Genomic DNA, 23951 nt, shown 5'->3' with positions numbered 1-23951 from the left:
TATGACCTCCACTTGGATCAAAGCAACAAAATTTGTTGAAAATGACATGTATTCCATTTCACTTGTGAAGTGAATTATCCATAAGTTCCTTGCATTTCCAATCCATTTTCTTTTCTGCCAATCCCTACTACATTAAAGTAAAGGAGAGAAATTATACATTGTTTTTCAAGGAATTATTTTGAAAAAGAAATCACAATTTTTGCAACACACACTTTTAGAAAATTAAAGTATAGTATCCCATATCTTTTTGATAGGTGAGAGTAGGGAAATCTCCGTATCAGAAATCGCGAAAGGTCCCAGTTGGGAGAGCCAAAGAATTCCTGGACCAATCTAAAGGAGTCCAGTGTTCTGTAAAGGTGAGTGGTCCCATATTTTATTTGTACCATGATAGTCGCTATAATTATACATTCACTGGGTTGTCGACGATTGACGAATTTCTTCTTAATTCAAGAAATGAAAATATTAAAGTGTTAACAAACAGAAACTTTTCCTTAGAAAATTGTCTTGGAAAGTCAGGGAATATTAGAAAATGTTCTAGTATGGTCTGAATTTTCATGGAGCGTCATGGTCTTGCACTTGTGAACTCGATTCTATAAAGAACAAACACCATGAATTGAATTGTGTACAATGACTTCTATCAAAAGGTAGGATATTCAAAGAACGGGCAGTAATCCTTCATGATTTGTGGATGATTAAAACCTCATATCCATTATTTGGGCAGAGTACTTTTTTGTAATAACTAGATAATCTAAAAAAATGATGTCCCCTTCAAGTCCAAGCTTTCAATCTAAATGACTATAGCCAGTTTGGATGCTCAAGGTGCGCCTAATTTACCCTAAGCCTGGGTACCGATTCCAATGCTTACAACTTCATCAGGAGTTCCTTCCTGCTGGTACCCTTGTACCTCACCTGGGTCGAGAGCAGCACGATCATTATCTCACTGAAGGAAATGAATGCCATGGCTGGGATTCGAACCTACAAACCTGATGGCAAAGTGAATGGGAGTCGGAACCACTAGACCACGGGCAGCATTTTTTCGTGATTCTATTAGGAGCGCGTTTGACAGTATCTTCTTCTGCTGATTCCCTGTTACCAAGTGCTCTTACTTTGACATCATCAAGTTCACAAAGACAACCTTCCTCCTCCTCCTCCACCTTTATTCCATCTCCATCATCACTTGCTATTTATTCACTTCATTGCTAACTCTTCTCTTGTTGTTCATGTCCCTCAAGTAGGATTCCTGTACAACTCTTTAATGCCATTATTCTGTGAAATGTACAGGATTACTTTCTAAATCTCTACTTATAAATCTGACATTGTATACAGTTGACATCTGTTCTCATATAATTAGGTGTAGCTGCAATGTAGCTGTCGTATGCAACATCAACTGCATAAAATACATTAGGGACTTTGGAAAAAATCTATCCTTGATAATAATATTGATGACTTTGCTCCAATATTCTCACAGAACTTTGTTGAACATTGGGTATGGTTGGCCTCAATACGTATGCAACTTTGAACCTGAATATTAGAGTGCATTTTGTTTTATTAATGTGTGTGTGTGTACATTAAAAAAATCTAAGCACCGCATCTTGCCTTTCGTAGCATTTGCTAAATTTTATGTGACAATGTACATGTATGCAAGTTTTTTTTCATCTATTATCTTTGAAATGGGAAGTAAGATTAAGAATTCATTTTTCTGCAGGATTTACTACCTTTATGCCTCCACCCACCGTAGGTGGATGCAGGAGGGAATTTTTGTTGGTCATCCTGTTCCTTGTCTGTCTAACTTAGTTTCCATTCTCATGATAACAAAAGGACTGATGAACTTCTAACGTAGTCCAAACATACATTCTTAAAACAGAAATTGCAGAAAATAGATATTTAACACTGGGCTGGAGTGTCGGAAAGCAAAGATTCAAGTCATTCAGAGCCCACTCAAAATGTTAATGATTGAAATGATTTCATGGGCTTTGCTGTCCTTGTGTTGTTGTAGTGGGGGGGGGGGGCTAATGCTCTTCCCTGATGCCACCCTATACAATCCAACAATAAAGAACTCACAGGGGTGACAAGAAAAGCAGCCATCATGGGCAAATGATCTCAATGGATATTAAACTTCATGTAATACAGTAAAACCTGTCTAAAGTGACCACTCAAAGGAAACAGAATTGTGGGTGACAGCTATAGTCAGATTCTTAAAATTGCATAATAATGTAGAATTATATTGTAATTTAATTAAACTCTATTAATAATTCGTCTGATTTCTTGCAATGCATTGTACATGTATTTGAATAAGTAATTCATCTTTAAGCTCATAGACATTGATATTATGCACAATATAAATACAATATTATTATTATAATACACACATCTGTCTCCATGGGATATGGTTTTAGTGACCAGTCACTATAAGCAGGTGTCTACTATTGAAAGGTAGCCCAAGTGGCGACTGTACATGTTTCCATACAAACTATCATTAAAGGGAAACCAGGGCCCTGTCTTACAAAGAGTTAGGTTTGATCCAATCAATCGTAACTCTATGGAAATCCATCAGTGTCATAATTTTTTCTACAGAAATGTGCACAACGTCCTTTGTCAACAAAGAGAAGCACAGCGAATTTTCAAGACAATGATGAATGCATGAATAAACATCATAGCTAGAAGATATTTTGAACAAACATGCATAATAGATGTTGACATTGCTGGCCGTCCATAGTTGTGATTGATCGGATCAATCGCGACTCTTTGCAAGATAGGACCCAGAAAGCTTAAAATTTGAAGACAGGTGGTCCTCCAATGTAAATAGATTGTTGCGGAAGTGATAAATCTTGATGGAACTGATTTTTTGTTTTTTCCTGTAGGATAAGGAGCAGTCAGAGAAAATGAATGATGTTGCAATGGATGAAGGAGCTGAGGATGAAGAATCCTGGACCGTCATGACTGTATCATCTGACACAAAGGTATTATAAGTCGGATTACTTGGGGGGGGGGGGTGGTTTCATACGCTTACATTCGTAATTCCGAAGCTTTTTTATTCCAAAGGTTCGGTTATTCCAAGGTTCGTATTTCCGAAGGTTCGCAATTCCGAAGATTTGTAATTCCGAAGGTTTGTTAATCCGAAAACGAAATAAGGTTCGTAATTCCGAAGGTTCGTTAGTCTGAAAATGAAATGAGGTTTGTAATTCCGAAGGTTCGTTAATCCGAAAACGAAATGAGGTTCGTAATTCCGAAAACGAAATGATTAACGAACCTTACTTCGTTTTCGGACTAACGAACCTTCGGAACAACAAACCTTATTTCGTTTTCGGATTAACGAACCTTCGGAACAACGAACCTTATTTCGTTTTCGGATTAACGAACCTTCGGAACATCGAACCTTATTTCGTTTTCGGATTATCGAACCTTCGGAATAACGCCACAAATGTTCGGATTAACGAACTCTTTTACGTTTTCGGATTAACAAACATCGAGGTATAGGCACTTTACGTGTTTCGGAATTACGAAGTGTAACCGGTTTCATAAAGCTGCTTTAACCTTAATCTTAACTGGGCTATTTCGGACCAGTATATCCTGGGGGGAGGGGGTCAATTTTGCAGAGGGTGCAAAATACCTGTGCAAGGCTTATATTTGGTTGTACGAAATATACACGCATCACACCAATACTAAGAAACCTACATTGGTTGCCAATGAGAATAGCATTCAAAATCTTACTAATTGCATGCAAAGTACTTCTTGGTCAAGCTCCTGGCTACATTACAGAATTATTGAGGTATAAAACTAGTAATCATGGTCGCAGGTCAATGGATGCTTTTACAGATTCCATCCTTCAAAACAAAAGTAACGCTAGGTGATCGAGCATTTGCTTGTGCAGCCCCTAAGCTCTGGAATAGCTTACCCCTGGAAGTTAGGGGAGGACCGTCCGTAAACAACTTTAAATCAAAGCTCAAAACACATCTATTTAATAAATAACAAGCTTTTTAGGTGTCCTAAATAGTGCAGTAGAATATATACTTCATGGAATAGTTTCTGCGCTCTATAAATTTATATATTATTATTATAATATACCTAACATAACATGAATAAATTAACATGCATGTATTTACATGAAGTTGTGCATTGATAGTTGATACATACAATTGTGATATAGACAAGTATATGCATGCATGGGATTGAAATGTTTTTGTGTGAATTGAAATTGTAATTAGAATGCCATTTTGTATTTTTTGTCTCACCTGCATAGCAGAGTGAGACTAAAGGCGCCGCTTTTCCGACGGCGGCGGCGTCAACACCAAATCTTAACCGAAGGCTAAGTTTTTTAAATGACAGCATAACTTAGAAAGTATATGGACCTAGTTCATGAAACTTGGCCATAAGGTTAATCAAGTATTACTGAACATCCTGCCTGAGTTTCAGGTCACATGACCAAGGTCAAAGGTCATTTAGGGTCAATGAACCTAGACCATGTTGGGTTAATCAACATCAAAATCTTAACCTAAGGTTAAGTTTTTGAAATGTCATAACTTAGAAAATATATAGACCTAGTTCATGAAACTTTGACATAAGGTCAATCAAGTATTACTGAACATCTTGCTTGAGTTTCACATCACATGACCAAGGTCAAAGGTCATTAAGGGTCAATGAACTTTGTGGGTATTTGTTGAATTATCATCATAACTTTGAAAGTTTATTGGTCTAGTTCATATAACTTGGACATAAGAGTAATCAAGTATCACTGAACATCCTGTGCGAATTTCAGGTCACATGACCAACATCAAAGGTCAATGAACTTTGGCCATAATGGGGGTATCTGGTGAATTACCATCATAACTTCGAAAGTTTATGGATCTGATTCATGAAACATGGACATAAGAGTAATCAAGTATCTTTGAACATCCCGTTTGAGTTTCAGGTCACATGACCAAGGTCAAAGGTCAATGAACTTTGGCCATGTTGGGGGTATTTTTTGAATTACCATCATAACTCTGTAAGTATATTGGTCTAGTTCATAAACCTTGGACATAAGAGTCATCAAGTGTCACTGAACATCTCATGCGAGTTTGAGGTCACATGACGAAAGTCAAAGGTCATTTAAGGCCACTGAACTTTGGCCAATTTAGAGATAATTAATAGATTGCTGTCATAACTTTCAAAGTTTATAGATATACATGTAGTGTATAAAATTTGGATATAGGGGTAATCAAGTATCATTGACAAGTTTTAGGTCACATGATCAAGGTCAAATATCAATGAACGTAGTATTGTATCATTATATGAATGTTATTTTTTGTGAATAATTATTTTATAGTAGTTTTCAAAGTCAGCACTGCTGCTATATTGAATCGCGTGATGCAGGTGAGACCGCCAGAGGCATTCCACTTGTTTTTTAATAAGATATATGTCTGAAAGGATTTTTTCTCTCTCTGTCTCCCTCTTTCCATTGCAGGACAATTATGATGATGGTGGTGATGATGATGATAGATCTTCGTTATACCTCTCCTCCTCTTCCTCTTCCTCCTCCTCCTATTCTTCCTCTTCATCCAATTCATCCTCCCCATCTGTATCCTGTTCGCAGTCACCACAGCGACAGACCGTCTCTCCATCGTCATCATCATCTTTTGGCTTTGAAGTATTACCAGAGCGACGGGCTAAGGTCACCACTCTGGTTAATATGATGGACAGAATGACCAAGGTAAAAGGTCACAAGGAGAAGACTGGGAATGATGATGATGATCACGACAGTGATGAGGATAGTGATGTTGAAGATGAAGACGATGTCGCTGATGATAACAATGATGATGAAAGTCCTCCTGCCTTCTGTCTGTGCAAGAGTACCGACTATTCTCAGTTCATCATGTAAGTCCGTTATAGCTTGAAGACTACTCTTGGGTCGTGGTCTAGTGGTTAAGACTTGTCTTTCAATCTGAAGGACGTGGGTTCTATTCCAAGCCATGGCTTGTTTCTCTCAGCGAGAAATTTACCCACATTGTGCTGCACTCAACGCAGGTGAGGCAAATGGGTACTGGCAGGATGAGAAGTCATGAGTTTATATCTTAAAGATTATGGCAACTTAATAATGAAATCTTGCTTACTTACCCTCCTAGTTCAAAAGTTATGAATTTCATAAAAGTATATATAGAAATATGATCATGTATGCACTCACAGACTGTGTATGTATGATCGACATACATTCATATCAGTATATGTAAGCATTCATCATTATTTTACTGTGAACACCCAAAAATAAATCATGTTCTTTAATATGCTTAGGCCTTATAACTGTATTTCTTCCCATTCCAGCTGATTTAAGATCTGTAATACAAAAGTAAATAAAATGTATTCCCACTTCAATATTTTCTTCTAGCTCGTGTGACTACTGTGCCAAGATGTATCATGGTAAATGTGTAGGTGTTGAGGAAATGGCCGCCAAGTTTATTCTCAAGTATGCCTGTCCACCATGCAGAGGTATGTACCCGGTATTCCAAACAAAAAAATATTTATTTTCTTTCACTACCGATTGCCTAAATCTGCAACATACCTTAAGCTTTATCGTTGCAGCGAATTGAGAATTTCGAGGGCTCATTTTTAATTGTTTGGGAATCTTTTAAGCCTTTCGGGAGCGAAATTTTCCCCCTGATGTATTCATTAATGTTGCAGACTTGTTATGGAGAGACTACATCTACATCACTTTCACAGCTGTATAGAAAAATGTATCTTTTGAAAACCCAGATCTAACCGTTGTCTTTAAATACAGTGTTACTGACTCGAATACTTTGTTCATGTACAAGTGTGAAATCATCAGAACTGATTTAAAGAATACTCTTCGTATTTATGGATAGATGAATACCTAAATCTTCAGTGTTGCTTAATCTGCTGCTTTGTTCACATATTAACATTAGAACTGAATTACAGATTAATATCTTCATTTACAGATGAAAACCCAGATCTTTCAGTTGCCGTCTAAGAGCGTATTCCCCATTAAAAGTGCTGAATTACAGAGTACGCATTTATCAATTTACAGATGAAACCCCAAATCTTTTAGTTGTCTTTTATGAGAGTATTCCCCCATTCAGGTTCTTCATTTGAGTTTGAGCATGTAAACATAAGAAGTGAATCACAGAGTACTGCATTTATCTATTTATATATTTACAGATGAAAATCCAGATCTTACAGTTGTCTTTAAAGACAGTGTTGCCGACTCCGAAGCATCAGCCCCGGTTGAGCATGAAGATAGAACCGAGGAAAATGTGGCGCAGCATTCCAAGACAACTTCAACTGTTGTAGAACTGGATCCAGTCGGTATAAAAAAGTTTTCCAAGGACTATGAAAAGCGAAATCCTCCGAATAAGAAGGTAAAACGAAAATGTTAACAAAAATACTTCATAATTCTGTATGATATTTTTTTTCTGGGAGCGTCAAAGAGAGGGAAGATGGTTCAGTGGGTAAAGATCGGGGGTTCGAGTCCACCCCGGGCGGATGACTGAAGCCAGTGCGTTGTGTGTAAACGTCTCTCCCCTGTTCCAAAGATGCAGGCTATATTACAGTGGGAAACACTCCGTCCCTCGGATAGGACTTTAAATGGAGGCCCAGTGTAGAGGAGAGTCAACGCCTTTGCTCGTTAAGAACCCACTGCAACATTTGTTTAAGAGTAGGGGGAAAGCCCCGGTGCAGTGGTCCACCTGCCTCTCAATTCCTGATTTTTTAATTTATCACCAGCTTCTCTTCATTCTACTGTCCCGACATTTTCCAGGAATTTGGTGAACCTTATTATCTCTTCTCTACTCCTAGCTGATAAGCAGATCATTAACTCATCTACTCCCTGTCTCTTTCTCGCTTCTCAATTTCCACCTGATATCTTTCATTTTAATAGTAATCAATTTCTCTCCATTCCATCAATCCCACAGTCCTTTTCTAGACTAATTACATGGTGATCCATACCCCCTACCTATTTCACGAAGCATCTCAGTACTCTAAGCCGATCAGATTCAAGGATTTCAGAAGCTTATAACAACTAGTCATTGGATGTGACTAACATTATTTATCATAAAATGCTCCCCTGTTGTAACGATTGTTTTTGTCTTGCTGATGGGAATGTCGTAGTACTTAAATTCTTTTGGTTTAAGAAAAAAAAGTTAGGACCACAGTTGAAGCGGTGCCAAACTTTGAAATAAATGAAATTGCTCAATCTGAACTAAGCTGAAAATGATTGAGAGTCAAAGTTTAGCAATTATAACCAGAGGGTTGACTCCCACGGCGGCCTAGCTTCCTTTGGCAAGGCATCAATCTACACTTTGCCACCCTCCACCCAGGTGTTAAATGGGTACCCAGTAGGATGCAAAGGCCTCGGTATGTAGTGTGCCTAGCAAGTAAGTCTTGGAACTTTTGTTTGAATGCTCCCCAGGGAGCGGAGAAAGTCTATACATAGTGTGTGGGCATGTCATGATTCGATGATGGGCGTAATAACATCTGTAAGACGCTTAGAGACGTCATTCTGATGTATAAAGCACTATTATTGTATGTTAATACATCTTTTATTTTCTTCCTTTGTTTCAGCGGAGGACAATGTTCTGTGGTCAATGCATCGCTTGTCTGAGAAATTCAGATTGTGGTCAATGCGTCAACTGTCTGGTAAGATCCAAGGGTCCAATAACACAGAACATAGGATTGGTTTTTAAGCATAATTATATGTATCATGTGCAATTAATCGTACAAATCAACTCTACAATCGGTCGCAACACTGTCGAGTATAGCTTGAAGCCCCAAAGCTCTGCAACATTTTCCATGGTGGGACAAATCACACCACTAATGCTAGTGAAAGCACGTTAGTCTTTAAAAAAAATTGTCTGAGTAGTGCGGCTAAACTTGTGACATAATGTTTTCATTACGATGTTAATGACTTAGCTTGATTATTGATATGCAATGAACTTTGGCCATGTGGGGGGTATCTGTTGAATTACCATCATAACTTTGAAAGTTTTAGATCTGAACATCTTGTGCGAGTTTCAGGTCACATGACCAAGGTCAAAGGTCAATGGACATTTGGCTATGTTGGGGGTATTTGTTGAATTACCATCATAACTCTGTATATTGGTGTAGTTCATGAAACTTGGACATAAGAGTAATCAAGTATCTTTGAACATCCCGCCCGAGTTTCAGGTCTCATGACCAAAGTCAAAGGTCATTTTTTATTACATTGGAATTATATTCAGCTAATTTTAAGATTATCTGGGAGCATCTTTCGCAAATGAATTTTTTTAAAGAGTAATCAAGTATCACTGAACATCCTGTGCAAATTTCAGGTCACATGACCAAGGTCAAAGGTCATTTATGGTCAATGAAATTTGGCCATGTTGGGGGCATATGTTGAATTACAATTGTAACTGATAGTTTATGGATCTATTTCATAAAATTTCGACATAAGAGTAATCAAGTATCACTGAACGTCCTGTGTGAGTTTAAGTCACATGACCAAGGTCTAATGTCATTTAAGGTCAATGAACTTTTGCCATGTTGTGGGTAACTGCCATCATAGCCTTGAAAGTTTATGGATATAGTTAATGAAATGTGGACATAGTGGTAATCCAGTATCATTGCTCATCTTGCACAAGTTTTAGGTCACTTGATCAAGGTCAAATGTCATTTAAGGTCAATGAATGTAGTAGTATGTTATTACACAGATGGTGTTTTTTGTGAATAATTATTATATAGTCATTTTCAAAGTTAGCACTGCTGCTACATTGAATCGCGTAATGCAGGTAAGACTGCCTGAGGCGTTCCACTTGTTTTTAAATAAAATTCATGAAGCATTTTTTTTTTTCTTCATTTAATTTGCAGGACAAGCCAAAGTTTGGAGGAGAGGGTAAAAAGAGACAAAAATGCTTAAAAAGAAAGTGTTTGGTAAGTGAAAAATATGCATTCCAAGATGACTTTGACTCTAATTCTCAAAGGTGATATTGAATATGCGATATGAAACCATGGGGGTATGTTTAGATTTTATCCCGTAACTACCCTTTATTCTATAATTCACTCTATTGCACATGCAAGTCACTTTTTTCAATACAATAAAACCTTGTATTAGTTGTTCCTGAAGATGTTTGCTTGCTGGCATGCAATATCATATTACCTGTCCTATTTATTTTACATTATTTGTTGTTTTGCTGTTGTCATGAAAAGCGGTTGGTGAGTATAATAGTGATATTGGATTTTGTTTGTGGTATAACAGGAATATAGTGCATTTACCACCATGAATACTGCATTAGTCTTTTGATTCGTAAAATATTATTACTAGGATATCATTACCACGACTGGCATTTATCGTTCATGCCACCCATAATTTTCAAGACTTTTTTTTCAGTCAGCTTCGCTCGATTCTACAATGCTTAGAGTAATAAACAAATTTCACTTTGAACCCAGGTTTTTCCCACACACCTTGAACGGGAGAAAGGGATAAAAGTAGAACATAAACTCAATAGACTCGTTGCAGTAACCATGAACGAAAGAGGTGAAGTGAACTGGGAAGCCATTGTGTCGGACAAGAAAGTGAGATCATCAGTTAGACAGGTATTGGTCCAAAGTTTGAAAGTCCTTTTATCTTTTTGAATAGGGATGACCAGATTTACTTTACTCTACTCCCATGGGGGGGGGGGCACTCAACTATATTACTGTAACGCACACACACCCCCCCCCAAAAAAAAAGAAAAGTAGAAGGGGTACTTTTTGCTGATCATGGTACAGTCCGTCAAAAAAATCTGGCAAAAAGGATATGATTGTGGGGTAAAACGAGTATAATTTTAAGGGGTTATACTTGTTTCGGGGGCAGAATTGTCAAAAAAAGCACACAAAAATAATTTAATAGGGTATAGATTTGACCAGTGGATAAATCTTGTTTAGAATGGGTTTGTAAAACCTGTGGTCGTGTGTGTGTGTAGGGTAATATATTTTAGTGCCCCCCCCCCTTGGGACTCTACGGCAATTACACTTTCCCCCTACTTGATTGATTTAGTGCATTCCCCATCCTCAGTCCAACTGTCCTCATGTTTTCATTGGCTATCCCCTCCAATCACCCATTTCAAACTCAAATATGCCCATCCAGTGCTTCCACTTTTCAAAACGAACTTCCTAAAATTTATTCTGACAGTTCCTGGAATTTTACAAAATATCCTGTAATTTTCTGAATGTTCTCCAGTCTTTCATATAATTTTCTTCTATACACACACACATAAAAATGATTTATAGGGGGCCCAGTGCCGTAATTGAGCCAAACATTTTGAGGGGGCGAAACATGACGTAACGGGCAAAGTTTATAACGAGTTGCGAGCGAGCAAAAATTTTGACATTTTGATTAAAACAATCCAATTTTGTGATAGAATTTGACATAATATTGAGAAAATAATATCATTCCCGAAAATGATAACTCTCTGGAATTTCTCACTTCCTGGAATGATCCTGGAAAGTAGCAAAACTTCCTGGAATTTCCTGGATTCCTGGAAGAGTGGAAGCACTGCCATCATCCCTCATCAGCACATATTCATACTAATGAAACCCCTTTGTACCAACATAGTCCATCACATGTCGAGTAGTAGAAATAACTGTTTGATGACAATTGCTCCAGTGACGATTACTCAGACACGCACACATTATGCCAAACATAAACCAGCGCTTCAGACCTTACCTTAACCATCAATTCCAATCCTCACAAGATTCTGAACCAAAAACCCTATCACAACTAAACCTTTTTCGTATATCTTCAGAGAAAATAGCGTGGGAGCATTTCCAAAATAGCAAATCTCACATTACCAGAATTAACAATGGTTTTGTCTTGCCTGCATAGCAGATTAAGACTATAAGCGCTGCTTTTCTGACGGCGGCAGCGTCAGCAATGAAATCTTATCTAAGGTTAAGTTTTGAAAATGTCTTCATAACTTAGAAATTATATGGACCGAGTTCATAAAATTTGGACATAAGGTTAATGGAGTATTCCTGAAGTTTCAGGTCATATGACCAAGGTTAAATGCCCTTTAAGGTCAGTGAATTGACATCATTATTTTGAAAGTTTATGGATGTAGTTCATGAACATAAGAGTAATCAAGTATAAGTAGGGTTAATGAACATAGTATTTTATTATCATATTGTGTGAATTATTATTCAATAGTTGTTTTCAAAGTCAGCACTACTGCTGTATTGAATTGCGTGACGTGGGCGAGATTACCAGAGGCGTTCCACTTATTATCATTTGACTATTGTCATGATCATTATTATTTCAAATTCAAATGAATATTATTCTGTTTCTTTCAGGAAGCAGCCTTGATAAAGGAGAGGGGTGATCCACCCATGGCAAAGAAAAAAAAATCTGGTAAACGCTGCATGGTGTACAACTGTGGAAACGATGCTTATCATGGGTTTATAACACACAAGATGCCTGGAAAGATGCCAAAGAGCGAAGAGGATTTCACCGAAATTCAGAAAGACTGGATCGCCTTCATCGGACGGAGGCGTAAATTCAACACGCACGTCGCCCTAAAATATGCGAAGATCATCGTGTGTTCAGAACATTTTTTGAACGTGGACTATGTAGAGGAGGATGTCAAGCTGTTTGAGCTTGGACTGCGTACGACCCCTCCATCGCTCAAGGCAGATGCTGTTCCCTCTCTCGACAAAGCCAAACACCCTTTCAATCCGTATGGTAGTGCTCAGCCGTCATTCAAACGAAAGTCCAAGAATTTCACTCGACTGGCGTCGGGTTGCAAAATGTGGAAGAGCGGCAAGCGGGTGAGCTCCACGTTATCCATTTAACTCGATATGTGTTCAGAATGCGTCATCGTTTGGGCAATTCCATGAAAATAACCGACCTTTCTGTATGCCCGTCTCCTACTGTCATTTAGGGGAATATTTTCTATGATTGATTGCATTGATTATTGTGTACGATCATTTGTAAAAATCAAGCCTACAATAAAATTTTTTTTAAAGAACATGTATATTGAATATAATGCATACATTTGATATCAAGGCATTTTTCACCAGTTCACACTTCTCCTGGCTTTTCAAAATGCTTACGTGTCTCAGACGTTTATTCTTTTATTCAATTTTTTTCCACAAAATTTGCATCGATGCATAATCACTGGAGACGAGCTATTGATCTACATGTCAATTTAGGTCATCCTCATTTCAGTTTTCATAGTTTCATTCATTTGAAACATTTTTACAAGTCTTTTTTCATAAAAATAGAAGCTGTTTTTTATTTTGTTTTGAATGAAATCACTATTCTCTTCTATCATTTATCATTTCATGTTTTTCATTCCCTTGGGTTTTATATTCACTTGTCAGCAGCAATGATAATCCATAGATATTAAAGGGGATGAGTGATTTTCATTTCAAATGTCCCATGTTGAATTTTCAAAAGTCGATTACTCTCCAGAAGTTTGAAGATGGATACAAAATATATAATATTTTATACCTGTTTTCCCTGTTTAGTCTTGGATGATATCACTGGCTTTTATTTCCAGTTTCAAATCAGATTAATAAGCCCCCCCCCCCCCTTAAAAAAAAATCTATTTCACATCCTCTTTGACAAAAACAAGCCAAGTTTCTCTTGAGACCCCCCCCCCCCCATGATACTTTCCCTGTGAAATGACTTTAATCTTATTAAAATGAGTTTTTACCCAAAGCCGTGAAATTATTTATTTGATTTACCCTATTGCAGAAGATAATCCCTTACCAAACCATAAGGTATGATAAATCCAAGATTCCGGACGATCGCTTGGTAAGTACATATTCAGTTGATAAATGAATTCTAATTCTGCCTTCTTGCATGCTGCCCTCCGTGTTTTCCTTGAAGCATAATTTTCTTTCCTAAATGACATGAAAAAAGTCTTGAAAATTCAGAATGATGGTTTGTCCACAACATGAGTAGCCCTTAGCTCAGTATGACAATATATCGGCTTGGTGAATAGCCATGTCCCTATTAGCAGTAAAATCCGTTTGGACAAGAAACTTGCAAAATAATTATCAGAGGGTCTGTCTGGAGAGAGAGAGGGGGATATATGAGTGAGATCATCTGGTGAGTGTTCCATAAAACTGTCCATAATTAACGAATGACTTTGCGTACAGCTGGTGACCCTTTCTTGTGCTAACTGATATATCCTTATGTAGCTGAATAGCACCTAAGAACATGTTCTAGTCATGACTGGTGACCGTTTCTTGTGCTGAATGATATATCCTTATGTAACTTACTGAGCACCTAAGAACATGTTCCAGTCATGACTGGTGACCCTTTCTGATGCTGAATGATATATCCCTATGTAACTTACTGCGCACCTAAGAACATGTTCCAGTCTAGCATTAAGTTGTGCATAACTTTATGAAGAGCTCTATGATACACCCACGTGGGAGTATTTCACAAAGATTTAAGTGTGTCTTAGGGTTGCGCTTTAAGTCCAAGTTGCGTGCGGCATAAAAGGCACCACCGCATTGGTGAAATCTTGGTAAGAGGACGCGCATTACTGCGTAGTGATAAATAAGATTGAGCGTTACTTATCATGTGTGTGTTGGTGTTCGAGCATTTCTAAGTTCATATAACTCTTACAGTGAAACACCGTCAGCTTTTACACTCATGACTTGAGATAGACTGTATTTCTGAAACTAACAATCAATGCTAGCGAAGAATGATGTGTTCCTGACATGCTTTCCCGTGTGAATCTATTCCTGTTGAATAACATCGTATAAATGGGATGGCCTGTTATCATGTCTGTGCCCTGTTTCACAGAGACTGTCAACTATGGTAACCATCATGGTAATTACAATGGAAACCTTGATTTTGATGCGCTTCTGACCCCTGTCACCGTGGCAGTCACCATAATTCAAAAGTTAGCACAGTTTTAAGTCTGTGAAACGGGGAACTGGTTTTATTCAGGGAAAATGCCTCACCACTTTTACATTCATCTCTTTTTGTGTATGTCACTAGCTTAATTCTGTAAACTGCAATGGGGGGGGGGGGGCCTGGGAGCCCCTCCATATTTTTTTGTGATTGCATCAGGCCACTTGAAATTTCGGAGAGAGGACATTTTCCCTGAAGTCTTGTGCACATTATGATATCACATTTTTCCATATCAGACATACCTGGGGTATGTTACATGCAAATTTGTATGCGAATGTCATTGAAATTGCTCATTGTTGCATATATTTGTGTACAGTTTAATGCTGTTCGTTTGCTTGTTACAATTGGTTTTCATTTCTTTATGAATCTTGCTCAGAAATTAGTGTTGCACTTGATCATTGCTTCTATATTGTTTTGAGATAATTGGGCAAAGTTTAGAAAGATTGATTTTCATTAAAAAAAAAACACCTAAAACCTTAGGTATGAAATCTAAGAAATAAAAATTAAAAAAAGATACAAAATATAAAAACAAAAAGTAATCTTAAGTAGTAAATTTGCTTACCATACTTTATGCAAATTTGCTTAATAAATAGTAATAGATAAAAATGGATTTATTTTCACATTATGGAAACATTATTCTGCATCAGTTGTCATGTATTTTCTACTTGTTTTGGTTAAAATTACAAAAGTATCTCCATAATGCCTCAAATATGTGTTATAAATAAATAATTAGCTAATTATTGAGAAAAAAAAATTGTGCAATTGATTGAAAAAAATCCCACCATCAGTTTCAGCGTGTGAAGAGCTATCAACTTGTATATGTGGGGCCCAGGCCCCCCTAGTATTTTATTCATGGAGCGAGTAAGGGTTATTACAAACTTTAAAATCATGATTTAGAGTTTTCCGAAATTTGATGTGGAAAGATGATGAGCAGAATGTCTGCCAAGGCTAAAATGTATTTTTGAATGAAATATCATGACTCCCATTGAATCATCCAGAGGAAAAAGATATCCCATGAACTCAAGTATCACCATGACTACGCAGCCCGACCAACGTATGCTGGTACAACATTTATAGACCTTTCCGAAGAGGATGAACATGCAGAAATGGAAGCAGCATGCAAGGATTTCCTCAAGGAGAGAACGGAATTAGCAGACGAGGATGTCGCAGAAGGAACAAGGACAGGAAGGGATGTGGAAAACAATGATGATGTGGAAACCGAGTCAGCCACGGAGGAACTGCAAGAGGAGGGCAACTCAGCAATGCAGATAACCCCAGGTTTAATGGAATATTTTGATAAACGTAGTGAAAAACGATCAAAGAAAACCCAGGCATTGGAGCAAGAACACCTTCCTCAGGTAGAGTAACTCCCATATTTCCATTTTGTCCTTTAAGATTGAATGATATATAGTGTAACATGACTAAAGACCAAGTAAAAAAAAACGAGAGGACTACTTTTCATATGAATTGAATTTAATTCCACATCTTCACGAAAGATACGGCATGTCAAACATCATTTAAATTTCCGGGTGGTCTTCTTGGTTCCTGTGATGCATATTTAAATGACGGAAACTATTTAAGGGACTCAAAACTTGTGGTCTTTATAGTCGATTGAACATTGCTTGTATATATTTATGTAGTCACTGAAGCAGGTTTGATTGTACTCTTTACCTCCTGGAATACTGGAGCCATGTATCTATAAGATGCATGTGTGACCAAGAATTTGGCAAGAATATCCAGATTTCTTACCATCGAACATATTTTGAAAATATTGAACATTGACATGTGTCAAAATAATGGATACGGTAATGCAGAATGTTGATTATGATAGAATGATTGTTGGTTCAAATTCTAAGTCTTGATGATAATATCATATCAACATCATGGAGAAAATGTAATAAAGATATCAAATATTGACATGAGTCAACATGAATAATGTAAATTTAATAATTACCAGTTCCAATTTCTTTACAATCTCTGGGTCAGTAAATTTTAATCATAGATAGCTAAAGACTAGAAAATTGGGACTGTCTTCTTTGTTGTCACATTATTTTCCTTTAATTTAAAAAAAAAATGTTCACCAGTTGTCCATACAAAGTAAAATGAAATTAGCTTATTCATATTATCTTCTAGATAAGTAGGCACAGGCTTATTATAATTTTGTTGATAGTTTGTGTCCTTTATGTACCATATGTCATTGTACCGAACAAGTTTATGGGATTTATATGTATTTCTGTATGTAGGAGGCAAAGAATGAAGATAAACATTCAAGTCCTACCGATTCCAGTTCTGATGAATCATTGGATATCCTCTGTGTGACACTAAGTCCGAAAGAAGAGGAACCACTGAGAGAGAGAGAGGGACCAAGGATAAGGGTGAGATATATATGTGCAATTTGAACTCTTGCACGCGTAATTCTCATGATTTTTGAGGTACCGTTATACTTTTATTGTGCATTCGAGTGTCCGATTCTATGGTGTTTTAAAAGCTGCTTTTACATCATGCCATAGTTTGGCCCATTTTCTAAACTCGTGTTTAAATTAAACCCTGGTCTGAAGTTGTGGTTGAACTATGGATAGCCAATTGTGACATAAAGCTTTAACACAGGTTCAAACACTCAATTCATTCGTAACTGTCTGAGAATGATGACTGAAACGGTTTTCTTTATCATTCAAACATTAGGAAAGAAGACATTTAAACATTAGGAACAACATAAGGAACATAGGGGATGTTGCAAAAAAATGTTTGAAATTTGCAATCAATTTGCAAATTTTAGTTTTATATTTACAAGTGATAGAACAATTTAACTAAAGCAGACCGGTTTATAGAAAAAGACCAGCAATCAACTGCAAATTTACAATTAATAGCAAAATTTATGATTGATTGTTATTGACTTGCAATCGATCGTAATTCTTTTGCAACACTCCAATATAATGTGCTTGCGTGGAGGAGCCGTGGTGTAGTGGTTCTGACTCTTGCCTTGTAAACAGAGGGTCGTGTGTTCGAATCCCACCACGGTCTGGCTTCCTTTGGCAAGGCTTCAATCCACAGTTTGCCGCTCTCGACCCAGGTGCTAAATGGGTACCCGGTAGGATGTGAAAGTCATTGTAGCTTGTCCAGTACCGTGTGCGCCTCACCGGCGACTGACTGGAATACTCCCCTGGGAGTGGAGGGTGTGCACACATTGTGTGCGGGAATGACTGATTGAATCCGATGACCGGGGTAATAATATATCTGTAAAGCGCTTAGACACGTCGTTCCGATGTATTAAGCGCTATATAAAAGCGGATTATTATTATTATAATGTAAACAAAGATTTTACATTTTCCGCTTGCCGTAATGGCCTAAGTTAAACTGGACACCACAATCCTGTCCAGAGAGTTGAGAGTGAGGAAACGGACTCACATTTAGACCTTAATTATTATTTTGGTTTGACTAAGGTCCCAAAAGGGGTGATTTACTCAGAAATAGTATCCAAAATAAAACTGTCGTGGAATCATCCTGGCATTGCCGTGGTTCCAGAAACTATTTAAAGTTGGCTTTCCACAACTCCTGTAGCTGTTTGTGTCTGGAGTTACAATTGGTTTGCTTTTCACCAGGGAGGAAAAAATACACAGGGGCTCAGGGCAAATTTGCCCACGAAATGCTCTACAGAGCCCTGGAAAAAGTAATAAAGAACGACCTGAAGCTGCCATAGGCCTGTATTCTGAACTCAGGTTTAAATTAAACCCTGCTTTAAAGTTGTGGTTTAACTATGGAGAGCCAATTGGGGCACAAATCCCTAACAGTACACATCTAAATTATTAACTCGTTTGACACTGAAATTGTTCCTAATTGTCTGGGAATGATAACTGAAGTATTCTGAAGTATTTTTCTTCATTATGAAAGCAACAGGAAACAAAAAAGTAAGCACAAAGAGATATACAATATGAACAGAATTTTTGAATTTTTTGCTCCCCATAATTTTAGCACAGAGTTAGACCGTGGTCTTAGTTAAACCTGACTTCAGAATACGGGCCATAGAGTCCAATATAAACTGTAATACAATATAGCAAATTTAGGATGGTTAGCTAAAAAAAGTAGCCCTGCAAACAAACAAAAAAAATCTTAATTTGTCCTGCCCATCACATTTTAACCTTGATCTCGCTCTATATTTACTTATATTTCCAGTGGCAAGATAATCCATACTGACTTGTTATTTTTGCAAAGAAATTCAGTTACTAGTAGTTAGATTGTTTTGATGATCTGTTGCCATTGCACGATCAACAGCCAAGATCTTGCGGCGGGGGGGGGGGGGGGGGGGGCGGTAGGACCTTTTCCTCCTTCCACCTGTCAGTCTTTCCAGCCTCCAAAATAACATGTTATCAGGGTTAGGATGTATAATTTAGTGTATTTTTCAGTTGCACGGCAATTCTGTTTGTTCTTTTCCATTTACAATTAAAGCCCATTTTGGTATTTTTCCATTTACAATTAAAGCCCAATTTGTTGTGACATTTTTCTTGTTTTCAGCAACGCAGAAGGCGTCCTTGCGGACATTGTGAACCATGCCAAATAAAGGGAGACTGTAGACAATGTAATTTTTGCAAAGTAAGTCGATATATCTTTTATTTTCCCCTTATTACTACTTTAGATAAGGACTGGGACATGTTACAATTAATTTCGTTCCAGATTTTGATTGTCGGAAATTGGTATTCAGATAGATCGATGTCAAAAAATTGAACACAATAGAATAACAATTAAATATGTAAGATTTTTGTCTCACCTGCATAGCAGAGTGAGACTATAGGCGCCGCTTTTCCGACGGCGGCGGCGGCGGCGACGGCGACGGCGGCGTCAACACCAAATCTTAACCTGAGGTTAAGTTTTTGAAATGACAGCATAACTTAGAAAGTATATGGACCTAGTTCATGAAACTTGGCCATAAGGTTAATCAAGTATTACTGAACATCCTGCCTGAGTTTCATGTCACATGACCAAGGTCAAAGGTCATTTAGGGTCAATGAACTTAGACCATGTTGGGGGAATCAACATCAAAATCTTAACCTAAGGTTAAGTTTTTGAAATGTCATCATAACTTAGAAAATATATGGACCTAGTTCATGAAACTTATACATAAGGTTAATCAAGTATCACTGAACATCCTGCATGAGTTTCACGTCACATGACCAAGGTCAAAGGTCATTTAGGGTCAATGAACTTTGGCCGAATTGGGGGTATCTGTTGAATTACCATCATAACTTTGAAAGTTTATGGATCTGATTCATGAAACTTGGACATAATAGTAATCAAGTATTACTGAACATCCTGTGCAAGTTTCAGGTCACATGATCAAGGTCAAAGGTCATTTAGGGTCAATGAACTTTGGCCAAATTGGGGTATTTGTTGAATTACAGCCATAAATTTGAAAGTGTGTTGGTCTAGTTCATAAAACCTGGACATAATAGTAATCAAGTATCACTGAACATCCTGTGCGAGTTTCAGGTCACATGATCAAGGTCAAAGGTCATGTAAGGTCAAAGAACTTTGGCCACGTTGGGGGTATTTGTTGAATTGCCATCATATCTCTATAAGTGTATTGGTCTAGTTCATAAAACGTGGAAATAAGAGTAACCAAGTATCACTGAACATCTTGTGCGAGTTATAGTAGTTTTCAAAATCAGCACTGCTGCTATATTGAATCGCGTGATGCAGGTGAGACGGCCAGAGGCATTCCACTTGTTATTAGAATACTCTTCTAGCTTCCCTCATTCTATCCCCCATATCACATTGCTCAGATCCAATTTAAAGATTTACCTCATGAAAAAGGCATATTCAACATTGCACCATTTACAGTGTCAAAATTTTTAATTTTTGTCTCACCTGCATAGCAGAGTGAGACTATAGGCGCCGCTTTTCCGACGGCGGCGGCGTCAACACCAAATCTTAACCGAAGCTTAAGTTTTTGAAATGACAGCATAACTTAAAAAGTATATGGACCTAGTTCATGAAACTTGGCCATAAGGTTAATCAAGTATTACTGACATCCTGCCTAAGTTTCATGTCACATGACCAAGGTCAAAGGTCATTTAGGGTCAATGAACTTTGGCCAAATTGGGGGTATCTGTTGAATTACCATCATAACTTTGAAAGTATATTGGTCTAGTTCATAAAACTTGGACATAAGAGTAATCAAGTATCACTGAACATCCTGTGTGAATTTCAGGTCACATGACCAACGTCAAAGGTCAATGAACTTTGGCCATAATGGGGGTATCTGTTGAATTACTATCATAAGTTTGAAAGTTTATGGATCTGACTCATGAAACTTAAAACATGAGAGTAATCAAGTATCACTGAACATTCTGTGCGAGTTTCAGGTCACATGATCAAGGTTAAAGGTCATGTAAGGTCAATGAACTTTGGCCATGTTGGGGGTATTTGTTGAATTGGTGTATTGGTGTATTGGTGTATTGGTCTAGTTCATAAAACGTGGACATAAGAGTAACCAAGTATCACTGAACATCTTGTGCGAGTTTCAGGTCACATGACCAAGGTCAAAGGTCAATGGACATTGGCTATGTTGGGGGTATTGTTGTTGAATTACCATCATAACTCTGTATATTGGTCTAGTTCATAAAACTTGGATATAAGAGTCATCAAGTATCACTGAACATCTCATGCAAGTTTCAGGTCACATGACCAAAGTCAAAGGTCATTTAAGGTCATTGAACTTTGGCCATTTTAGAGGTAATTATTAGATTGCTGTCATAACTTTCAAAATTTATAGATATAGTGTATAAAATGTGGATATAGGGGTAATCAAGTATCACTGACAAGTTTTAGGTCACATGATCAAGGTCAAATGTCAATGAACGTAGTATCGTATCATTATATGAATGGTGTTTTTTGTGAATAATTATTTTATAATAGTTTTCAAAGTCAGCACTGCTGCTATATTGAATCGCGTGATGCAGGTGAGACCGCAGAGGCATTCCACTTGTTTGTTTAATAATTTGAATTCACTTTTGTTTATATATTTAGAAACACAGAGTCCTTCCCAATGCTCTCAACCACAAGTAGCACTAGCGATAGTATTTTGATGTGTAATGAGTTGGTAAGGGATCTTGGGGTGACAATTGACAAGAATCTCACATTTCAACAGCATGTTAAGAATATTTGTAAGTCTGCCTCCTTTGGTATTTTTAAGATTGGAAAAATGAGGAGGCTACTCGACCAACCCACAACTGCTAAACTTACCCATGCTTTTGTATCTTCCCACATTGATTACTGCAATTCTGCTCTTTCTGGTATCCCACTGTCACATTTACGCCCACTTCAAAGAATTCAAAATAGTGCTGCAAGGCTTGTTACTCTTTCAAGAAAATCTGAACACACCTATTCTGAAATCACTTCATTGGCTTCCAATACGCCAACGCATCATTTTCAAAGTTCTTCTCATGACGTATAAAATAATCAATGGCCTAGCTCCTGAATACCTCTCTAATCTCATTTCTCTCCGCTCTTCTAGCTCACTCAGACCACTTCGTTCTTCAACAACCTTGCAGCTTACTTTAGGACCACGTACAAATACCAGTTATGGGGATCGAGCCTTTTCCGTTTTCGCTCCAATCCAGTGGAATAAATTACCATCTTACATCCATAATGCCAACTCCCTTGATCAATTTAAGACCTTGCTAAAGACCCACCTTTTTAATGTATAGGTATCAGTTGTGGGTTGGTCTATATTGAGGTGCACATCTTAGTTGCATTTGTTTGTTTAAAATTTTGCTTTGAATATATCAAGTTTTTTTTTTTTTTTTTTTTTTTTTTTTTTTTCCCGGTAATTTAGTTGATAGGCAGAAAACTGAGCACTTAGAAACACCTGTATTAAGCGCCCTACAAATGTTATAATTATTATTATTATTATTATTATTATATTTCATACTTTCTACATTGTAAAGCGCTTTAATATGGATCTCATGAAAAACTCTACATAAGACTAAGTTATTATTATTAGTAGTATTATAGATGGATCTATGTAGCGAAAGTCTGTAACAAAATTGATTTCCAAATCATAATCGTAGGCCCTGTTCTTATCTACTTCCTTAAACTAGTAGTGGAAACCAGTTCGGTGGAAAGCAGTTTCACGTGTAATGAGTATGGTCGACGAGGTCTTGGAAGCGATTTTAAGTGGTCTACCAACCCAGTTTGGAAAACTATATCTCGCGATGTATGAGTTTGAAAAACCACCTCTCGCCATGTATGTGTCAAGACCGCTTTGCCTTGTTAAATAAACTAATTTAAGCATAGATTAGGACTCTCAGATAAACTTTATTCGAATGAACTCTGCTACTATCACTTGTGTTGAAGCACCAGAATGACATCAGATGGCTCAACAGTTTTAGTTGTAACTTGAAGAGCATTCCTTTGCAGTTGACCACATTTTCATGATTTTCTTCATAAATGTCATTGAAATAGTTTGATAGCTCACAATTAATTTTCCTTTTTTTACACGACTTATCTTTACGGTATCTTTAAACTCAGGATATGAAGAAATATGGAGGAAAAGGCATAATGAAACAAAAGTGCGCTCTCCGGTGGTGTTTGAATTACAGAGTAAGTAAATCTGGTACTATTAAATTGTTTTGTTTTTTTTATTATTTGTATGTACTATCAAATTGTTAGGTTGAGATGGCCAATCTATCAACTCAATCAGTTCTGTGACTTACAAACACAGATTGAGTCGATCCTTGTTTTTAAAGTTTTGCATGACATTACCAAAAAAAAGAAAATGGAACGAGAGCGAGTTGATCCCTGTTTGTAAAGGTATGCATGACTTTGGAATTTGAGTTTATCTATTTGGAAAGATATACATGACTAACAACAATTGGAATTCGAGTTGATCCCTATTTGTAAAGATATGCATGACTTTACAAACACTGAGAAATTGAGTTGATCTGTACATGTAAATATATGCATGGCCTTACAAACAGTTGGAATTTGATTTGATCCCTGTTTGTCAAGGTACAAATGAATTTACAAGCAGTAGGAATTTGAGATGATCCCTGTTTGTAGTGGAACGCATGATTTAACATTTGAGTTG

At 37.2% G+C, this 23951-nt stretch overlaps 1 protein-coding gene across 2 annotated transcripts in view; it reads left to right on the top strand.

The window, feature by feature from the left end:
- LOC129257776 (uncharacterized) overlaps nt 1-23951 on the top strand; it is a 62692-nt gene that overhangs the window by 18841 nt on the left and 19900 nt on the right. Inside the window, exons 7-20 of one of the 2 annotated variants that reach the window (XM_054896173.2) lie at nt 255-356; nt 2862-2960; nt 5444-5853; nt 6362-6462; nt 7150-7349; nt 8551-8625; nt 9832-9894; nt 10411-10557; nt 12292-12765; nt 13697-13756; nt 15868-16227; nt 17113-17244; nt 19379-19456; nt 23393-23464. In XM_054896173.2, coding sequence (XP_054752148.2) covers nt 255-356; nt 2862-2960; nt 5444-5853; nt 6362-6462; nt 7150-7349; nt 8551-8625; nt 9832-9894; nt 10411-10557; nt 12292-12765; nt 13697-13756; nt 15868-16227; nt 17113-17244; nt 19379-19456; nt 23393-23464 — 2373 coding nt within the window. The remainder of the gene's footprint in view (nt 1-254; nt 357-2861; nt 2961-5443; nt 5854-6361; nt 6463-7149; nt 7350-8550; nt 8626-9831; nt 9895-10410; nt 10558-12291; nt 12766-13696; nt 13757-15867; nt 16228-17112; nt 17245-19378; nt 19457-23392; nt 23465-23951) is intronic. The other variant, XM_054896174.2, reaches the window with a different exon arrangement.

The sequence above is a fragment of the Lytechinus pictus genome, chromosome 3 (genome assembly GCF_037042905.1).
Source record: "Lytechinus pictus isolate F3 Inbred chromosome 3, Lp3.0, whole genome shotgun sequence".
In the NCBI taxonomy this organism is placed as follows: Eukaryota; Metazoa; Echinodermata; class Echinoidea; order Temnopleuroida; family Toxopneustidae; genus Lytechinus; species Lytechinus pictus.
This window is presented reverse-complemented; position numbering and strand designations above follow the sequence as displayed.